The 18,031-nt window shown below is 39.8% G+C and overlaps 1 protein-coding gene across 1 annotated transcript in view; it reads left to right on the top strand.

Annotated features, from left to right (window-relative positions):
• CHAT (choline O-acetyltransferase) overlaps positions 1–17,262 on the top strand; it is a gene marked incomplete at both ends in the record, with an annotated part of 31,306 nt that extends 14,044 nt beyond the window's left edge. Inside the window, 8 exons of the mRNA XM_084210893.1 lie at positions 3,334–3,503; positions 5,777–5,877; positions 6,069–6,197; positions 7,421–7,543; positions 8,984–9,125; positions 12,226–12,288; positions 15,226–15,363; positions 16,993–17,262. Of these exons, the coding sequence (XP_084067019.1) occupies positions 3,334–3,503; positions 5,777–5,877; positions 6,069–6,197; positions 7,421–7,543; positions 8,984–9,125; positions 12,226–12,288; positions 15,226–15,363; positions 16,993–17,262 (1,136 nt within the window). The remainder of the gene's footprint in view (positions 1–3,333; positions 3,504–5,776; positions 5,878–6,068; positions 6,198–7,420; positions 7,544–8,983; positions 9,126–12,225; positions 12,289–15,225; positions 15,364–16,992) is intronic.
• Positions 17,263–18,031: the final 769 nt, after the last annotated feature.

Below are 18,031 nucleotides of genomic sequence, written 5' to 3'. Positions count from 1 at the left end.
TCTTTTCATGCCATACTAAGTATAACAGCCAATGCCTCGAAACTTCCAGCAAAAATATCTTTGTTTACCTATATCATCCAAAAGAAAAACAAAAAGAAAAATCAATAAAAACTAGCAAAACCTCTCCATAGTGTTTTTAGATTGCCTGGCATTTCCCAAAATATTAGTTTTAATCAGAAGGCAAACAACTCAGTTATGCAGCTGAAAAAAACCAGATTCTGCACTTGTAACTCTTATAGCACCATGATGTGAGCCTTCTCTAATCTGAGTCCCAGACCATTCATGTTAGCACAACCCTTCTGCATAGGTGAATGCATTGCTGTTACACATGGATATGTGATCATTAACAGCCCTTTCCTTTCTTATCTGTGATGGTGAAATGTTCCTGCAACAATAAATAAGAGAACCTGGGAAGCAATATGGGTGAAAGGGTCACTCTGCAGCTGGTCTGAGCTGGGCAGGGCAAGAGAGAATGCTTTGGGACAGAAAACCTGTGCAGTGCTTTGCAGAGGCTATGAAGGAGTTATATCCGTGGGCCTGCACAGACCTGCAAGTAGACCACAGGTCTTCTAAGTGAGAAAATCTCCAAGATATTGTTATAAACCCAGCCATCACTGATTTATAAACACACTCAGCATTGTAACTGTCTTCAGGCTGAGGAACTAGCTTGCCCTTCCTAAGTACAGGAAGTGAATTCTGTAGGAAGTGACTGGCTACAGTCCCATGCATACTACATCTGAATTTGATTCAAAACTGCCTTTCATATTTTTCTTTCTAAGACTAAATTTTAAAAAACCCAATTAGCTAGCAGTTGGCTGGCCAATTCAACGCAACTTTGCATTAGAAAGGAAGAAATGTATTGCAGGCTTTAGGCTTGGTCATACTCTCTTTTGTTCTAGCTCTTCCTGCAGATATTTTCAATCCCAAGTCATGGTTCATGAGTTCTCATGCAATTTATTGCCTGCTTCACATGATAATTTTTCAGTGTTTGATCAGCCCTCTGGATATGTCTGTTTCCTTCTGTAAAGGCATCTTTCCCCCGCTTCTCTGTTTCTGGCACAGCTTAATTTTATTCACTCTAATACCTAGACTCCAGATACCCTGAAGCCATATGTCAGGCTAAGGGCTTCATATCTGTCAAAGATGTGTGGTAGCAGCCACAATGAAATATATATATACCTATCAAACAGCGGAAAGCAGAATGCTGAGCAAGCTGTGAGCAGTTTGTAAATCACTATCCAGACTGTTTTTCCTCAAAGATGCCTGTCTGCAAGCACCAGAAGCTGATGTATACTGGACAAGTTCCATTCACAAGGATCTTTTCAGCCTTTGTGCTGATGCACCCAGATCATTAATGAAAAAAATACAATTACAGTCAGCCCTGCAAGTGTGAGACACTAGAAAAGCTTTACAGCCAAGGGGACAGGGATGTATCTTCTCTCTTATAAAGCTTCTGAATGCTTTTGAAGACACCCCCAAGGGACACTGGTGTTCACGTTTTGCAGGGCAGCAACCTCTCTGCACGCCCCATCAAACACAATCTCTAGGCTCAAGCCTTTGTAGGAGCTGGCAGGTGCTCCAGCTGTTTTCCCTAGGACTCTTCTGTTGGCAAGGGGACACAACACACTCTGCACTCCACCAAGTCCCCAGGGAGCCTGCAAGAAGTCAGACTGACCATCTCTGTCCCTTGGGCCCCAGCTGCTAATGCTGCCTTGCAGAAGCCACCAAGCAGCAATAGGCAGTACCTTACCATAACCTGCACAAGGCCACAGCTCCCCCTCTTCCTTCTCAGTCACTGCTATCACTTGCCTCTCCTTCTCTTGACATATTTTTAATTTCTTGCATGTTTGGTTTCTTTTTCAGCATCTGAAAAATGAACCTGGATGGTAACAAGTGTCTGGGTTTTTTCTAGCTCTTGACTAACCTATGTTACTCCTTCTGGAAAGGTGCATTATTTCTTACTATGAAAAATGCTGCTCTTTCAGACAATCAAGCCACTTTACATACTTGCAAACCTTGAAAACACATGCACCTTGAAATGCACATATTGAAATGGCCCCAGATTTCAAATGCAAATCAGAATTATCTAATTTTAAGTATTTTTCCATTCTTCCAGTTAAAATAGTTTTCTGAATTGAGCATGTATTTGTTGAACTTAGCCTAGCTTTGAAAGAAGTTTTGATCAATCTGAATTGATATCTTTTGTTTAGAACATCCTGAAACAAGTTTACATTTACACTAAAATCTAGCAAAACCGGATGAAAGCTGATCTGTTAAGAGCAAAAGGAATTTTATGTTGATGCTTGAAAGCCCTTTTCCTTTGATCTTGTTAACAACCATATAACAGCAATTAATTATTTTATATGGTTTTAAATGAAACAAGTTCTTGTTATAGGTTGCACACTTCTGTCTTTTCAATGAGGAACTGTAAGAAGGGGTCACAATTAGATATTTCCTATGCTTCAAACTGCTCCTCAGATGCAAACAAACCCTGAGCCTTTGTAATATTTCTGAGTTAGACAAAGAAACTGAGAAACACATAAATATACCATAAACAAGGAGGAAAGCACTGAGGACAAGGTAAAAATAACCCCAGTAGTCCAACCATGTAAGAGTGTCAGGATAGGTAAAAGAAACAGAAAGAGTTCTAGAAAAGCCCATTTTATTCAGCAGTAGAGTAGTGATAGGAGAGCAGTGTAAAATGGCAACCCGTGGTTTTGGCAAAACCGCATTCAAAACCTAAACCTCAAAACCTCATCCACAGATGTTTCCTCAAGTGATGTAGGCAATATAAGCTAATGATCAGAGACAGGACAGGCAAGAGTGTTCTACTACAATAAGACAAAGCCAACGTAGATACTGCTGTTCCTTGTTCTGAAAAGGGTTTTCATGGAGAACAACACAAAAACACTCTAAGCTCTGCTGTTCCAGAGCAGAATACTACAGCAATAGCGTGAGCTCTGAAATTTTCTATTTTCCACCTGTCCTCTGTAACTGTTATTTATAAAATAAGTAAGCAATGCTGGCTTTAAGAGTAAGATAGATCTATTTTGTAATATAATTACTTCAAGGAAATGAAAGGCAGAAAAAGAAAGTGGTTATTATTGAATCATGTGAGAGATACACAGAGTTACAAAAGTTAACACAGGAATTAATGCCTTGGTATAATGTACCCTTACACTGAGATGATCGGCTGCTAAGAGAAGGTCTGCAGACACCAGCTCATTGCAGAGTCAGGGTCAGATCATCAGTGCTCTCCAAGGCAGAGGGTTCCCCAGTCAGTGTTGTACTCAGAGGTAAGAGAATGTAAACATTTCACTCTTCTATCCCCAGACTCCACCAACCGGGACTCTCTAGACATGATTGAACGGTGCATATGCCTGGTGTGCCTGGACAGCCCCAGTGGGGTGGAACTCAACAACACAAACATGGCATTTCAGATGCTGCATGGAGGGGGCTACCATAAAAACGGGGCCAATCGCTGGTATGACAAACCTATGCAGGTAAAAACCTTACAGCACTGTGACATTACTTGCACATTGCCTGATGGTGGGGACCATTGAGAGTCAGGTGGGAGAAAGAGGAGAATGTGGTGCCAGCATCTGCCTGGGCAAGTTTGGTGTGAGCAAGGCTGTCCCTTGCAAAGCAGGAGAAGCAGGGACACTTCCAGCTTTTCCAAAGCCGCCCTTTGCTCTTGAGATAACACAGACACTCAGATGTATGAGTAGGTAGACATTGAATATAAAAAACCAATGCATTTTTCTACACTGAGTCAAATGGAATGAAAATGCTGGCCTAGTATCCCAGAATGAAAAAAAAAAGGCACAATATTTTTCTTTGTTTCCCCTTCTTATGCATTTTCCTGACATCCTAGAAATGCTACTGCTTATAATTTGGCATGTGTTTAAATCCTCATTTAACAGACTGTTTACTCATTTAATAGCATCCTTGTTGAGACTTTCTTTAAGTATTGACTTCTCCAGCCTTTTTCCCCATCAGATTTTGATCATCGTATTTTAAAGCGTCACACTGTTATTTCCGCACTTTGCAATAGACCCAGAGTGAAGTGATGTATTAATCTCCAACTGTCAACAATGTTGACACCTTATGACAAATTGAAAAAACCCTGACTGATACATTGCTTGTATAATGCTTTTTGCTCTTGCTGTATCTAAGAACAGCAACATGAAAAGAGAAACCCCTAAAATAATTGCCACACCTGAGAGATGGGACTTTGAAGGAGGGTTGTGAGAAGTCAAGGCAGAAAGAAGTCGAAGGTGCTTTATTGTTATCACGGATCAGTTTACATATTTTTGTGGCCCCAAGCAGTTACAGCCCCAAGCAGTTACATCCTTAAGCAAGAATTTCCCACTAGTTACACAATCAGCCTACTGTATATGTTACTTGGCAGCCTTACAAAACCACATAGTTTCAAAAAACTTCATAGCTGTATATGCTGTACCTCTCTAGTTCTTCTTTTCATATCTATGGTTTCTTATCCCACAATCTGTACCTGACCAAGGCCAGAATATCTCGATCCATAAGCTCAACTGTGCTCTGTTCTGTCTCCCTTCTGTTCTCCCACTTGCACCAACTTACCCAAGAGCAAATACATTTCAGTAATCATTCCTGATTATTGCCACTGCAAATGACATAATTAGCAGATTGTTTTGAAGAACAAACCACTTGTCTTTAGAACAGTTAGAACCCTGTTATTTGCAGGGTCAAGTGTTTCAAGCAGATGAGAATAAACATATTTTCTTTTTGTCTACTATCATAAGGCAGCAGAAAGCAAATAAAATTGCATAGAGTGTGAGAGAGCTGTATCTGTCCAGATGTATTCAGGCCAAAGTAGTTCAAAGGTGAAGAGAAATTCTTTGGGAAATAAGATCCTATTTCGTTTTATGCAAACACAGATTATATAGGAAGCCATTCTCTCTATATTCTTCCTCACCTCTGCAGTAAGGGTTCAGAAAATGTCCAGGTGAGCTTATTGCATCATGCCCACTCTCTGAAAACCTCATGGAAAGCAGGGAGGCAGGATGTGAGTCAAATGTGCAAGAGAGGAGAGAGCTAAGTGAGGGAAGTCCAGCCAAATGTACTTCAAAACAAGTGTGGGGAAGAGCCCAGGAAAAGAACAGGAAAGCGGCAATATTGGCCTAGACATCTGCTTTTGTATGAGATGCAGAAGTTACAAATTGCATGGGTGTATCACAGAACTGGAGTGCAGCAGGTTGTCACCAGCAGTGCCGTTTGTACACAATGAAATTAAGAGGATAAATAAGAGGGAAATGAAATGAAGAAAGCATCTAAAAATAAAATAGTCAAAATAAGCTATGAGAAAGCTATCAAATAAGGATGAGCTTTGTAAAAACATGGATTCCTAAGGATTTCCCAGATATAGATATTTTATTGTCCTCAAAAGTAGAAGTAGAACCTTGGCCTGTCTTTGCATTGATAGGTTTTATGTACCATAAAGCAGATGCTAGGTCAAAGTTTCAGATTCCACTGGGAATTGCTAACATTTACATTCTCACGGGATTCAGTCCCAAACAACAGCATGAAAGGAATTCAGTGCAACACCTTTCACAGCACAAGCAAGTCTACTGCAGTAAATCTGTAAGTCACCCCCCGATCTGTAGGGCAAGGAAGTTCTTGATATGAGCAATAAGAAAACCCCAGGGGAACAATAAGACCTTTGTCAGGTTTCCATCATAATTTACCCAGAACACAACTTATTCCCTGTATATGTTGCACCTATTCTCCTTGTTTTTAGTTTGTGGTAGGAAGAGACGGACTCTGCGGGACTGTGTGCGAACATTCCCCTTTTGATGGCATCATCATGGTGCAGTGCGCTGAATACCTGCTCAGGCACATGTGAGTTCCCTTCCGCACATTTTACACCCATTCCAGCCCCTGGGAAGCCTCTGCCAGTGGCAAATTTCCCCTGGCAAATTACTGCTTTTCATACAACAGTTGAAAAGCAGTAATTCACCTGCTAAAAGAGCATTGTTTAATAAATGGATTATTCCTATGACTTTAATGACTTCTGTCTCACATACCAACAGGAAAGAAAATTCCAAGAAATTAGTCCGAGCTGATTCAGTGAGTGAGCTTCCTGCTCCACGGAGACTAAGATGGAAGTGTTCCCCTGATATTCAGACACATTTGGCATCAGCAGCAGAAAAACTCCAAAGGTAGAACAGATGCCTCATCTTTCTCAGTCATAACTGCAAGCTGGGAACTACCCAGCACATTGCTTGGGCTCCCTCCTTGGGAGCCTCCTGCCTTCCTGCTCCTCCTCTTCTTACCAAACTGCACATACCTAGCATCTCTGGGCAGGATAGGACCCTTATGGGCTGGAGCTACTCATCAGTATTCAGGAATTGCATTACCATTGTTTTCCTTCCATGTAAATATTAGGAACTCTAAAAACCACGAGAAAAACAGCTTGCCCATATTTGCACATGATGCAAACAATGCAGGTCCTCTGTTTTTGTGTCTTATGGGTTTGAGCTGACTCAATCTGAAGCCAGGGCAATAAGGGTACATATAGACAACGCTAGAATACAACTGGTTTGAATAAACAATTTGAATTTAAGAACATAATTTGTTTACATTCATATTGCTTCTACAAAGTCTAGTTTTTCTGACTGTTTCCAGGCTGTAGAAGATTTGTATGATCTTTGGGGGTGGGGGCAGCAATAAGAATTTTTCCTCAACATTCAGGCCTGTGATCTCTTTGTAGAGAATTAACACATTGTCTGCATGATCAGCTGTAAGCATGTCCAGTGGGGTTGCATTAGATAAGACCTCAAAGTGGCTATAAAGTGACATATGAGTGAGAACTTTCAGGATGCAGATTAACTCTTTTGTGTTTTTAAATAGCAGTAGTAGTTCTCTAAATTGAATCTTGCACAGAGCTTAGGGCCTTCATCAGGTCCTAAATGCACCCAATTCTCACACCAGGAAATCTCTCAGAAATTTGTGAAGAACAAAGGAGACCCTTGCTTAGGCTTCAGGGATGGAAACACTAAGAGGTTTTTTTGTTGTTTCTTTGTTTGTTTTTAAAAAATATGTCCTACTCAAATGAACAGACTTGAGTACTACAGTAATGGCTGCAGATAACAAGCCTGGTGTAGAATCTGTATGAATGAAAGTTACTGACTAGGAACAAGTTACCAAAGGCCAGGATAGTCTGCAGAGCAGGAGACCACTCACCTCTAAGAGGGTACTGGCAGGAAAAGATCTCTGGGTTTTATTTGCAAACAGAAATGAGACAGAATATGGTTTAGTGGTGAGCAAGGTAGAGTAGGTTAATAGTTGGACTTGATGATCTAAGAGTTCTTTTCCAACTTTAAAAATTCTATGAGATTTTTACATCTACCCCAGCAGTAAGTGCCTTTTGCTTGTTTTCTAGGGCAGTGGAAAATCTGGATTTTATAGCCTACAAGTTTGAGCACTATGGAAAGGAATTCATTAAGAAACAGAAGATTAGCCCAGATGCCTACATTCAAGTAGCACTTCAGCTGGCATTCTACAGGTAATGTTAGTTCAATTCATAGGAACAAGGTACACAAGGTAGTGGGGTTTTATATAGACGGTCCATTTTTTCCTCAACATTCAAACAAATGCCTCCTGCATGAAAATGAGTGATCTTTCCTAATGACTGTAGGGCGGACAAGATAGAAACTGATATATGGTTCTGGGAGAGAGTACTCCTTTTCTTCCCTCCCTTTCCCTCTTCTTGCTCTGCCTTCCCATCCCTGTGTCCCACACATGCTATTCCCAGCCAGTACCCTCCCGACAGCTGTCCCTGTGCTTGGCACTCAGAAGGTGACAGAATGTGGCAGGGATGTCTGAAGCAGCTGGGGAGCCCAGGTCCCTGGGGCAGAAACACCCCTGCCTTGCCTCGTGGGTAGCTTGGGAGGAACCATGGCAGTAACCACACATGCATCTCTGGCACAGGCTGAAAAGCATCCACTACAGCACATCAGACTGGAGTTCCTACACAGAACAGTAACTACTGCTGTGCCCTTCTTCACGAGTATCCCAAGATTTGATAAGATCTCCTAATTTCCATGGTCTTACCAAAGTTAGAAGCTCCTTTCTACAGTTCTAGAACTCCAAGGTAGAGTTAGGTTGCATGGTTTCCTGCAGAACAGCCTATTACACAAATAATTCTTTATCATGTCAAATTAAATCCCCAGAGTTGTCTTGACCTGGTCAAGACCAGAAGTGCTTAACACATTTCATATACTCCTTTAACATCTGTTGAACATCCATTTTGCATATTCCATTAATAAAACTTCAACAATGACCTAGACCAAGATTTTCATCTGGATCCCAGCCATGATATAAATCCCATATTTGCCATAAAAACCTTAGGGAACAGTTGTGTTCTGAGACCACCACTTCAACTGAAAGACACAGTCTGTCTCCTGAAGCAAGGAGTAGTGTCTGTATAACTGGACCCAAATTAAATAGCAATCTTCATAATCTGTTCTAATTGCTCTGAGGGTTTTCATTCCAGCTCACAAAAAAAACCCTATTTCCCTTTTGGTTTTCTTCTTTTTATTCACACACTTGGTGTATTTTCTCTTGTTTTAAATAAAACATATTTCAAGCCCATAAGTAAATGATTAATTACACAATTATTTTATGATGCAGTACAAATAAAACATTCCTTGAGATCTTTCAGTAAATTTTTGGTTTACTAGCCTTGTTTTTACACAACAAGTCATTTTTTACTGGCAATGCATAACTAAAACATATACAGCTGTATGCAGCTCTTCATATTAGAGATGAGTGAGCATCCATCTTTTAAAAATTTCTTACAAAATTCTATCAACATTAAGATGAATACTGTGCAAGAAATAAAAGTGTGGCTGGAACAATAAAACATACCAAGCCTATATTTCTCCTAGTCTTTATGACTCTTTGAAAATAATCATTCTCTGTTTTTCTTCCTTCACTCTCTCAGGTGCCACAAGAGACTTGTCCCAACCTATGAAAGTGCTTCCCTGCGCCGCTTTGATGAGGGCCGGGTTGAGAATATCAGGTCTGCTACCTCGGAAGCATTTGCTTTTGTCAAAGCAATGGCAGACGACAAGGGAGCTGTGTCGGTAAGTTGGGCTGGCTCCCTCTGTCTTCTTTGCTAAAACACTAAGGAAATGCATTCATGGTCCCCAGTCTCTCACTTTTTAACTCTTAACTGAGAACATAAAGGTGTAGGGCAGGGTAGCAAGCATTACAGGATTTTGCTTTTTGTACAGACCAGCCATTAAGCTAAATATAACTATTCCCTTTTTTTTATTTAAGCATCCAAAAGATTCAGAGGTACCTAAATGTGACATCATAAGAAACATAATATCTGATTTTGGACTTAGTACTGTCTTATGAATGTTCTATTATAAGATCCAAATTCAGTTCCCTGGAGAGATCTAGGCAGAACATGCAAAGTTCAGGATCATTAAACTGCCACACCGGGGGAATTGCCTGGCAGGTCTCCTGCAGTGGTTAGTTCTGCTGCAGCCTGCAATATGTGATGTAATTCCCATGCTTTCATTTCTGGATATGTGGATATGTTCTGGCTGCTCATTTTGTTTTAAAGGGATGTTTCTACCAAATAGACTAAGTCTCATAGGATGCTCAAGGGAGATGAACCTTAATGATGAAAAGCTTTATCAAGCTAATCAAACAACTCTCCAAACTGTCCTGATATCATACTGCAAAAAGAAAAAATTAAATTGCCTTTCTTTGGGCCACCACCATCTGTTTGCCAGAAACATGAGTGCTGTACAGAGTAGATAGGGGTGCAAAGAGGTGCAGCTGGAAGTAGAGTTGCACAAACAGCCCTGTGAACTCTCCTTCCCACCATCCCTGGAGAGCCTCCCTCAATGTTTCTGCGCCACTTCCACCCACTGCACTGCGCTGCTGTACAGGGAATTTCCAGGTGGCTGTTTAGATGCAAAATGCTGCCACAATACAGTTTATTTTTCACAGTAAGCCCATTCCAGTGGCAACAGCCCACATGGCTGTTCTTTAGAATTTAGCATAACATTGCTAGAAGCATTGCTGGGCTATAGATTAGGTGTAAATTAAAGAAAAATTTTAAAGCGAGATCTAAAATCCCAGAGGATTATGAAAATTTGCCCAGATAAGTCCTCTCTGCATCCACAGCTTCTTCAATTTCCTTAAGGTTATTATGCCCAGAACTTAGCTCCTGACAGACAAAGCTCAAGTAAGTCCCATGGTAAAATAACTCAAAAAACCTGAAGTAACTCCCTCTGTTGGGTGGGTAATTCACGGCAGACTATGACTATACTATTGCACATAATAGTGACTACCACACAGTAGGCAAGAAGAGGCTGTTTCTATTTGCTATCAGTGTCCTGTCTGACAAGATGGTTCTCAATCACATTTCATCAGAAGTTCCTGTTTTCTGTGCACTTTCGTCTCCCCACCTGGGCACTCAGCATAGTCCCAGCCCATGCTGTTGCACACTGACTGTGCTCCTGGCAGGAGCCAGCATGCTCCTAGCATGTTATTTCAATAGATCTTTCTAGCTCTTTGGAACTATCTCTTCCTTCCTGCCTTCTTCCAACACTTACTGACTCCTGCCACTCTCCCAGAATTTCAGCAATTCTCACCTTTTCCCACCCAAATCTGAGACCATGATCCCCTTTACCAGCCCCCTAAACTGTCCTGTTTTACATAAGCAAGCTGAGGAATGGCATGTGTGTCTAGATGAAGCTCAGTCTCAGCCCCCATATCTTTCTACTGCATGCCTAGGCCATACAGAATAGAGGAGCTGATGGTTTCATGGTATGGTAATCATAATGCAAACCAAGCCAGTGATAGTTTTCCTGGCTTCTTCTCCACTGAGAGATACGAAGGACACTTATATTGGTCTGGGATTGTTCTTTCCAACAGACATTAATAAATCTTTGTTTTGATATGAACATCATCTTTCCATGCAAAAAATACATGTATATTACTATCACAGAAACATTAGAAAATTAATTTAATACAACCCTATTCCAAGGTGCTTTCTTTAGACCTACTCACTGCTCTGAATGTGAAGGGGTTAATTCTTTTTTCTGGACAAAGAAATGCACAACCTGCTGTAAGTAGCCTTGAACTCCCCAAAATATTGTTTGCTAATAGCCATTAATTCAAATCCAATTTAAATTTTTTTTTTCTGATACAAACAAAAATTATCCTCAAACGATAGCTTGAACAGTCACCAAAGATTGATTGAGTCAGATTGATTCTTCAGCAGGAGAAATATTTCATGCATTTGACACTTGCTGTAAAAGCAGCAGCTACTGACACTAGGGATTGCTTGAATAGCTGTAAATTAATCAGATTTAAAGGCTGCATTTGGTAATTTAATCAGTACAAGGGAACTAAGGCCTAGCTCTAGCCTTGTAAAAAAATATCAGACTTTGTATTTTGAAGGTCCCTGATGGTGACCTTGACTTGCTACTAAAATGAATTCTTTGTTCAAAAGATCATTCATCGTCCATAGGAGCTGAAGGTCCCCTGTTTATCTGGAGACCCACTCATTTCTGGCTGTTTCAGGGTCTCCCAAAGTTGCAGTGTTGGACTTGATGTACAGCAAGGCAACACTTCTTAAGATCATTCCCTTAATATAAAAGGCTGCTATTTGACAGGAGTTCAAAATTACTAGCTTGTTATCTGAAATGGGAGGCATCTGCAGATGCAGCCTTGGAAAGTTCTAGATGCCCTTTCACACATGGGAGTAATTTTTGACTGGCTAGTAAAATATCAGTAATGGCTTTCATTAATATCACTGTCATTGTCTAGATAAACCATTCTGGAGAAGATATACTGCCTGCGTGTTTTGAAAATACTGAATTACACTAGGCAATCCTTTTCCCTACTTCAAACATAGTGATTCTATTGGTAATAATCTACACCCCCAAAATCCATGGAAGGAGTACACAAAAGGAACTGCAAACCTTTTCTTGACTTCAAACAACCCACCACCATAAAACCTGGTTTCCCCTTGCATAATCAGGTGCTGGTGCTGATCAGAACATTGATCTCTGTGGCTTTTCATTTACCAGAGTACTTACACCTGAGCCAAGAGCAAAGGACATTTGGGGTGCTTGCTATTTGGCTCTTGGTTAGCTGATGGAAGATGCTATTTCTTTGAGAGTTGATTCAATAATACATATATTCTGATTACCCCAACAGGATTCTGAGAAGATGCAGAAATTTAAGGATGCAATTGCAGCTCAGACTAATTACTCTGTTCTGGTGAGTAAAACACTGCCTGACTGAATAAGAACTAGTCAGCTTTTTCAAGAAAAGTATGAAGACAGTCATTAGCTATTTAAACACTAGAAAAACTTAGGCATCTCCAAACAGAAAAGTATCTGCTATGTCACACATAGGAACATTTCTAATGGCCCAAATATTCAACTAACCTCAACTTAAAAAAACCTAAGCCTAATACTAACCATCTGTGCATTTTCTTATATTTCTCTTCACTAGATGATAGAGGTCCCTATCTGGAACCTGATCCTCAGATGGACTGGTATTCTGGAACATGTATTCTGGTATTCCAAACTGCCATTTCTAACAAAGGTCATTAACAATGAGGGAGTGATTATAGTAAGTTTTCTTTTAAAGACCTGAATGCAGTGTCTAATAAAAGGGAGAGATGCCCTCCAGTGAAGAAATCAGTTTAATATCAAATACAACTTATTTTCTGTTGATTAAAAATGAGACAATTCAATCTGGGTAATGCTCTACGTCCCACTGTGCCAAGACAAAGCACAGACTTATTCTATAAACAACTTAGTCATACCACTAATGATATTAATAAATATTAATAACCAGCTATGATAAGTGAATTTGCTGCCCGTGGTTTTGACTCAGACCATTGCATATAAACCCATATTTTTTGATTACTCTTTGAATAGTCATAATATTCAATCAATCATTCACCTTCAGAGGTGGTTTTAAAGGTATATTCTGAGCACTGAAGAGGCAAAGTGCTGTTTTCAGGCAGGACTGTGAAACAAAAGAAGCAGGGAAGTAAAACAGTTCTGTGTTTCAAGTCTTCTGCTGAGAACCCACATCTTAGAAGCTGAAACTTCACATGTTCTGTAAAGCGAAGCCAAGTCTTACTTCAGGGCAACCATCTGCCCTGAACCATCTTAGGGTAACCTCATAATGAGCACAACACACTGAAGGTCTACTGGGTCACAACCAATGGAATTTTTGTGCAACAGCTCTCAAAGAAAAAACCAAAAAAACCAAACCCAGAGAGGAAAAAAAAAAAAGAAAAACATGCATTAATTCTCCCCTCCAAATTATTTCAAATCCAGAAACTGTTATAAAATTCAGCCTCCAGCATAGCTCATGGGAAAATATTAAAACTTCCATTGCAAAAATAATTTTCTTTAAATTTAAAAAGCTGTCCAGGTATTTCTACTTACTAAGCTCCCCCTCCTTTTTCAGAATAGCAGAATGTAATCGTTGGGGCTTTAAACTCTGAGTAAGACTTAGATGGTCTGACTAAATTGTGCATAACAGACTGAAATGTAATAGCTCCTAAGAAAACAACAAAAAAAATCTACTTCATAAAACAAAAAGCAATTTAATGATTTTATTTCCCCTTGTTAAGGCTTACTAGTAGCATTGCTATCTTAAAAGTGGAGCTCTAAAATTCAATTTAGCCCAGTTTTTTTCTATGCGTTGACTCACAGTTTATTTCGTTAGCCTGTCTCAGCCTCTCTTCAGACATGACATTGATCTATGTTGCAAAAATGTCATTGCTAACAGCCTTATAAATCTTGTGTGATAGCAAAATATTTCCTTTGATTATCAAGTCACTTTCCTTGTATGGGAAAAAGAACATAAGCACAGCACTGATGTATGCTACCTTTTTGCAAGCATCCTTCCTCTGTCTGGGCTGCTGAACAAATAGCTCCTTTACCAATGGGTGCTTAGATCTTAATAAGCTAAACCAGGCTATGCACTCTGAACCCCCTGTTTCAGGCACTTTGCAGTGCTTAAAAATATTCTTCTCATAAGAGAAGAAGAAACTTGCTCTTTTCTTTTATTTTTTTAAATCCTTAAGAGAAAAACCAAGCTCATGCTCTTTTTAAAATCCTGCTGTCTCTCAGGCTGTTTGTTCCCATTGTTACAAGGGTCCACAGGGATGTCAGCTCTGCTCTCAGGGCAGTACAATGTCTCTAGTTTAGCATTCCCTTCCTACTTGACCTCAGCCTGGTCAGAAGAGCTCAGAAGAGCTACAGCTCAGTCCACAAAATCAGTGCTTTCACCTGCAGAACAAACCTGGACTGAAGGATTTTGAACACACTTATTTAGCTGAGGAAATTCCTGTGTGGTTGGACCACATTTTGGTTTGGTTTCCTAAAGAAACAAAGCTCTGTAACTATCCTGTCTGCCAAGCCCTCTGTGCTGAATTTTGATCCCATTAGCCATCTTCAATCACATTTACTGTAGGGCAAAGCTCTTGAAGCCAATAAATGCCTTAAGTCTAGAGCATTTAGTAGCTGGACAGAGCAGAGACCTGCATAGGCAGCTGATGGCAGGGACTCACTGCAGGCTCAGCAGCAGCTCCTGTGAGCTGCCACCACTGCTTCTAACAGTCCCTAACTCCAGTTTTCCCAGGCAGCAGGGTTTGCTCATAGATCTGTGATAGGTCTACTGGCAAATCTATGAGTTATTCTTTTCAGCCCGTTGCAGACACCTATCAGATCCTTGGATCTACATTCTGTGGAATGACATATGCTTTAACTGCCAGAGGGAGATTCAGGCAGCAAGGTGATGGAAGACTTGTTCCAGTTTGGAGGTGTTTTGGAGCCATCGAAGCATAATCCAAATGATGCACAGAAAATTCCAAAGCATGCTTAGAAATTTCTGCTATCCTATATGCTCCTCTCAGCATCTTGCCCATGATATTCAGCTCTGAGAGATGAGCACACAGATCACATAATACACATCAAGACTGTCTCCTTCCTAATGTATAAATGTATAAATCTTCAGAGCACCATATGAATTTCTAGTCACTGATCTTCAGCAAAGTACATACTCAGAGTAATATCTGAACATTACAGGCTTTACATTGCTCAGACCAAGTACATCAGCTCTGACCAGAGCACTAAGCAGTAATAGTCCAAATGCCTCCAAACTCAGTTAAATGCTGTTGTCTTATCACAGGCTGTTAGTGGAATGGCAATAGACAATCACCTGCTAGGGCTCAGAGAGGTGGCACGGGAGCACTTCAAGGAGCTGCCAGAGATATTTACAGATGAGACTTACCTGACAAGCAATCGGTTCATCCTCTCAACCAGCCAGGTGAGTGTCTCCTGTTCACTGGTCTTGCCAAGCAAAGCATAGTTCATTTGTGTTCTGCCAGACCTTGTCGTTCACAGTGAAAACAATGTAAAAAAGGCAAGCAAAAAAAGCAGTATCATCAAGAAATCTGCAAATTGCTCCACATTTTCAATCCTGTTTTGGTTCATCAGCGCAGTAAATCCTGACTGCAGTTATCACTTCAAAGGCAACATTCCAAAGTCCTTTGCAGAAATTCTGGAAGTGCAAACAAACAAACTAGTAAAATTCACATGAGGGCTCAGTTTCCAAACTACATATACTCCCATTCCCCTTCTTTTCCTCCTTGCCCTAAGATGACAGCTCTAGTGAGCAGTCTTTACTGTGACAGTATAGCCATGAGCCAGAAGGGCTGTCACTCTGAGAAACAGAAACCCAAGAGCCACAAGGAAATTTTAAAAGTTGCTATGTTTAAGATCTTTGAGAGCCTTCTGTTGTTTGCTGTAGGACAGCAACCCATGCATACATGCAACCAAAGACTTACATTTACAGATTTACAGTTATTTGCACATACAAAGGTACTGTAAGAGTCAATACTTCCTACATTTAATGTTCTGAATGAGGAAGCATCCTTAAGTCATATAGCCTAAAAATTAAATGTTTCACTGCATGTAGTAGCAATCCTAATGAAAAAAGAAATCTATGCAGGAATTCATTAACTGAAAGACTAACCCAACTGCAACAGATTGGAACTATGCAACAAAAGAAACTTAAAATATCATGCTACAGCATAAAACCTTAATAAGTAATTTGATCTTGTCATAATGTTTGTAGGCTTTCAGACATGAGTGAATGTAACCAACATGCTACTACATAAATTCTCCAAGAAACCATCCATGAGCAAAGAGTGCTTCTGAATAGCTTTATGGCCTTCGGCTGTTGCACAGCAAATTCATCTGACAATTCTATGGCTCTATTAGCAGGACTAATGGCCTGTTCTACACCATTAAAAAGGCAAATGTTGTTTGAGAAGGCCCATGAACACAAAGTCTGAAACATATAGATTTCTAACACCTTTTATTTTCTGCAGAACAAAGTGTTGCACTGCCATATTATGCCATGATTAAATTGGGGTGAAAGAGAATGCCTAGTTGCATTAAAGTATTTTTCTACAGCATCAAAATTATAAACTATTCTTAGAAATGGACAATGCTCATTTGTCTAATTTAATGCAGATTTCACATTACAAATTTAACATAACCATAACAAATTAAAAACCTTAAAGAATTTTTATGTATCCATTTTATGTACAAGGATTACATAAAATTCCTATCAATAACAAATCTTCTAGCTTTCAAATATCTGTATAAATTCAGTAACAAAATGCATTATAGCCGCCTCAAATTACACTAGTTTTAAAACCATAGCAAACAAACAGAGCAATGAGATTCTATACTGAGATCAGCTTTTGCCTTCCAAGGTAAATCATCTCCAGATCTGGACTTCTGAAGAGGATGATACTCCACAAGGCTGGATTCACCACATTACCAGCATTTGTAGCATTTTTTTTTCTCTTTTTCCTAATTCCTAAGCGGCTGATTTTAGGTGCCCTGATTAATCAGAGATCACTTCTTCCCTTCTCCCTGCAACCAGGTTCCTACTACTATGGAATTGTTCTGCTGCTATGGGCCTGTGGTGCCCAATGGATATGGGGCATGCTATAACCCTCAGCCAGAGCATTTATTATTCTGCATCTCAAGCTTTAAGGAATGTAAGGAAACCTCCTCAGGCATGTTTGCAAAAGCTGTGGAAGAAAGTCTCCTAGCAATGAGAGATCTGTGCAACAAATGCAGTTCTACTACAGCAAAGCCACCTGCTAAACAAGATGCAGCCACACAGCTGCAGAGTGACCACCAGCACTAAGAGGCTGTGGGAATTATTCTCCTGAATCCACTCTAGGAAGAAACACAACATAGCTGTTCAAAGGCAAGATAATACTGGTAATATAATAGTGTAGAACCAGTGTAATTTGTTTCTCATTGTTGCCAACATTTACTACTCTGTGTACTAAATCTGCCATTTCTTGCTTACGAGTCAGCAAAAAAGATTTGGTATCACTGACTGAAATGAAGGAGGAAGTCATAAAAGTATGTGTTGTACTACCATTTCTAACTGTAGTTAACTTGTGCCATTTTATCTCCTAAAAAATTGAGTCAGTTATATGCATATGACATAAATTAAATACTAAGGAATACCAATTAATTAATATCCCCTGCAAGTAGTTCTAAAATATTCACATCTATTACTACAAGATTTGCATGTAAAGAAAAAAAGAAATTTCCTCTATTGGGAATTTTGAGATTAAAACTGTAAATAATAGGCTGATGCCATTATGTCCTGAACATCTGCATGAAGAGTATTTAATACCACCAGTCTATTTACTATATAAGAAAAACTGATTATTTTTTAAAGAGTGGCCCCTGTGAATTTCCACAGAGTTTAGGAACATAACACAAGTGTTTGCATGATTCCCCCAATTCAAAAATGCTGCAGGAATAATTTAGCTTTTATTCTGGTTTGCACTGGTCTCAAGCACAGTCCTGTTCTGAAAGCAGCATATGGAGACAAGATCCATCACAGAGAACTGGGAGAATTTTGTCCCTAATGAATTGACTTAATTATTTCTATCAGT

Source organism: Fringilla coelebs (assembly GCF_963513975.1).
Source record: "Fringilla coelebs genome assembly, chromosome: 8".
NCBI lineage: Eukaryota > Metazoa > Chordata > Aves > Passeriformes > Fringillidae > Fringilla > Fringilla coelebs.
This window is presented reverse-complemented; position numbering and strand designations above follow the sequence as displayed.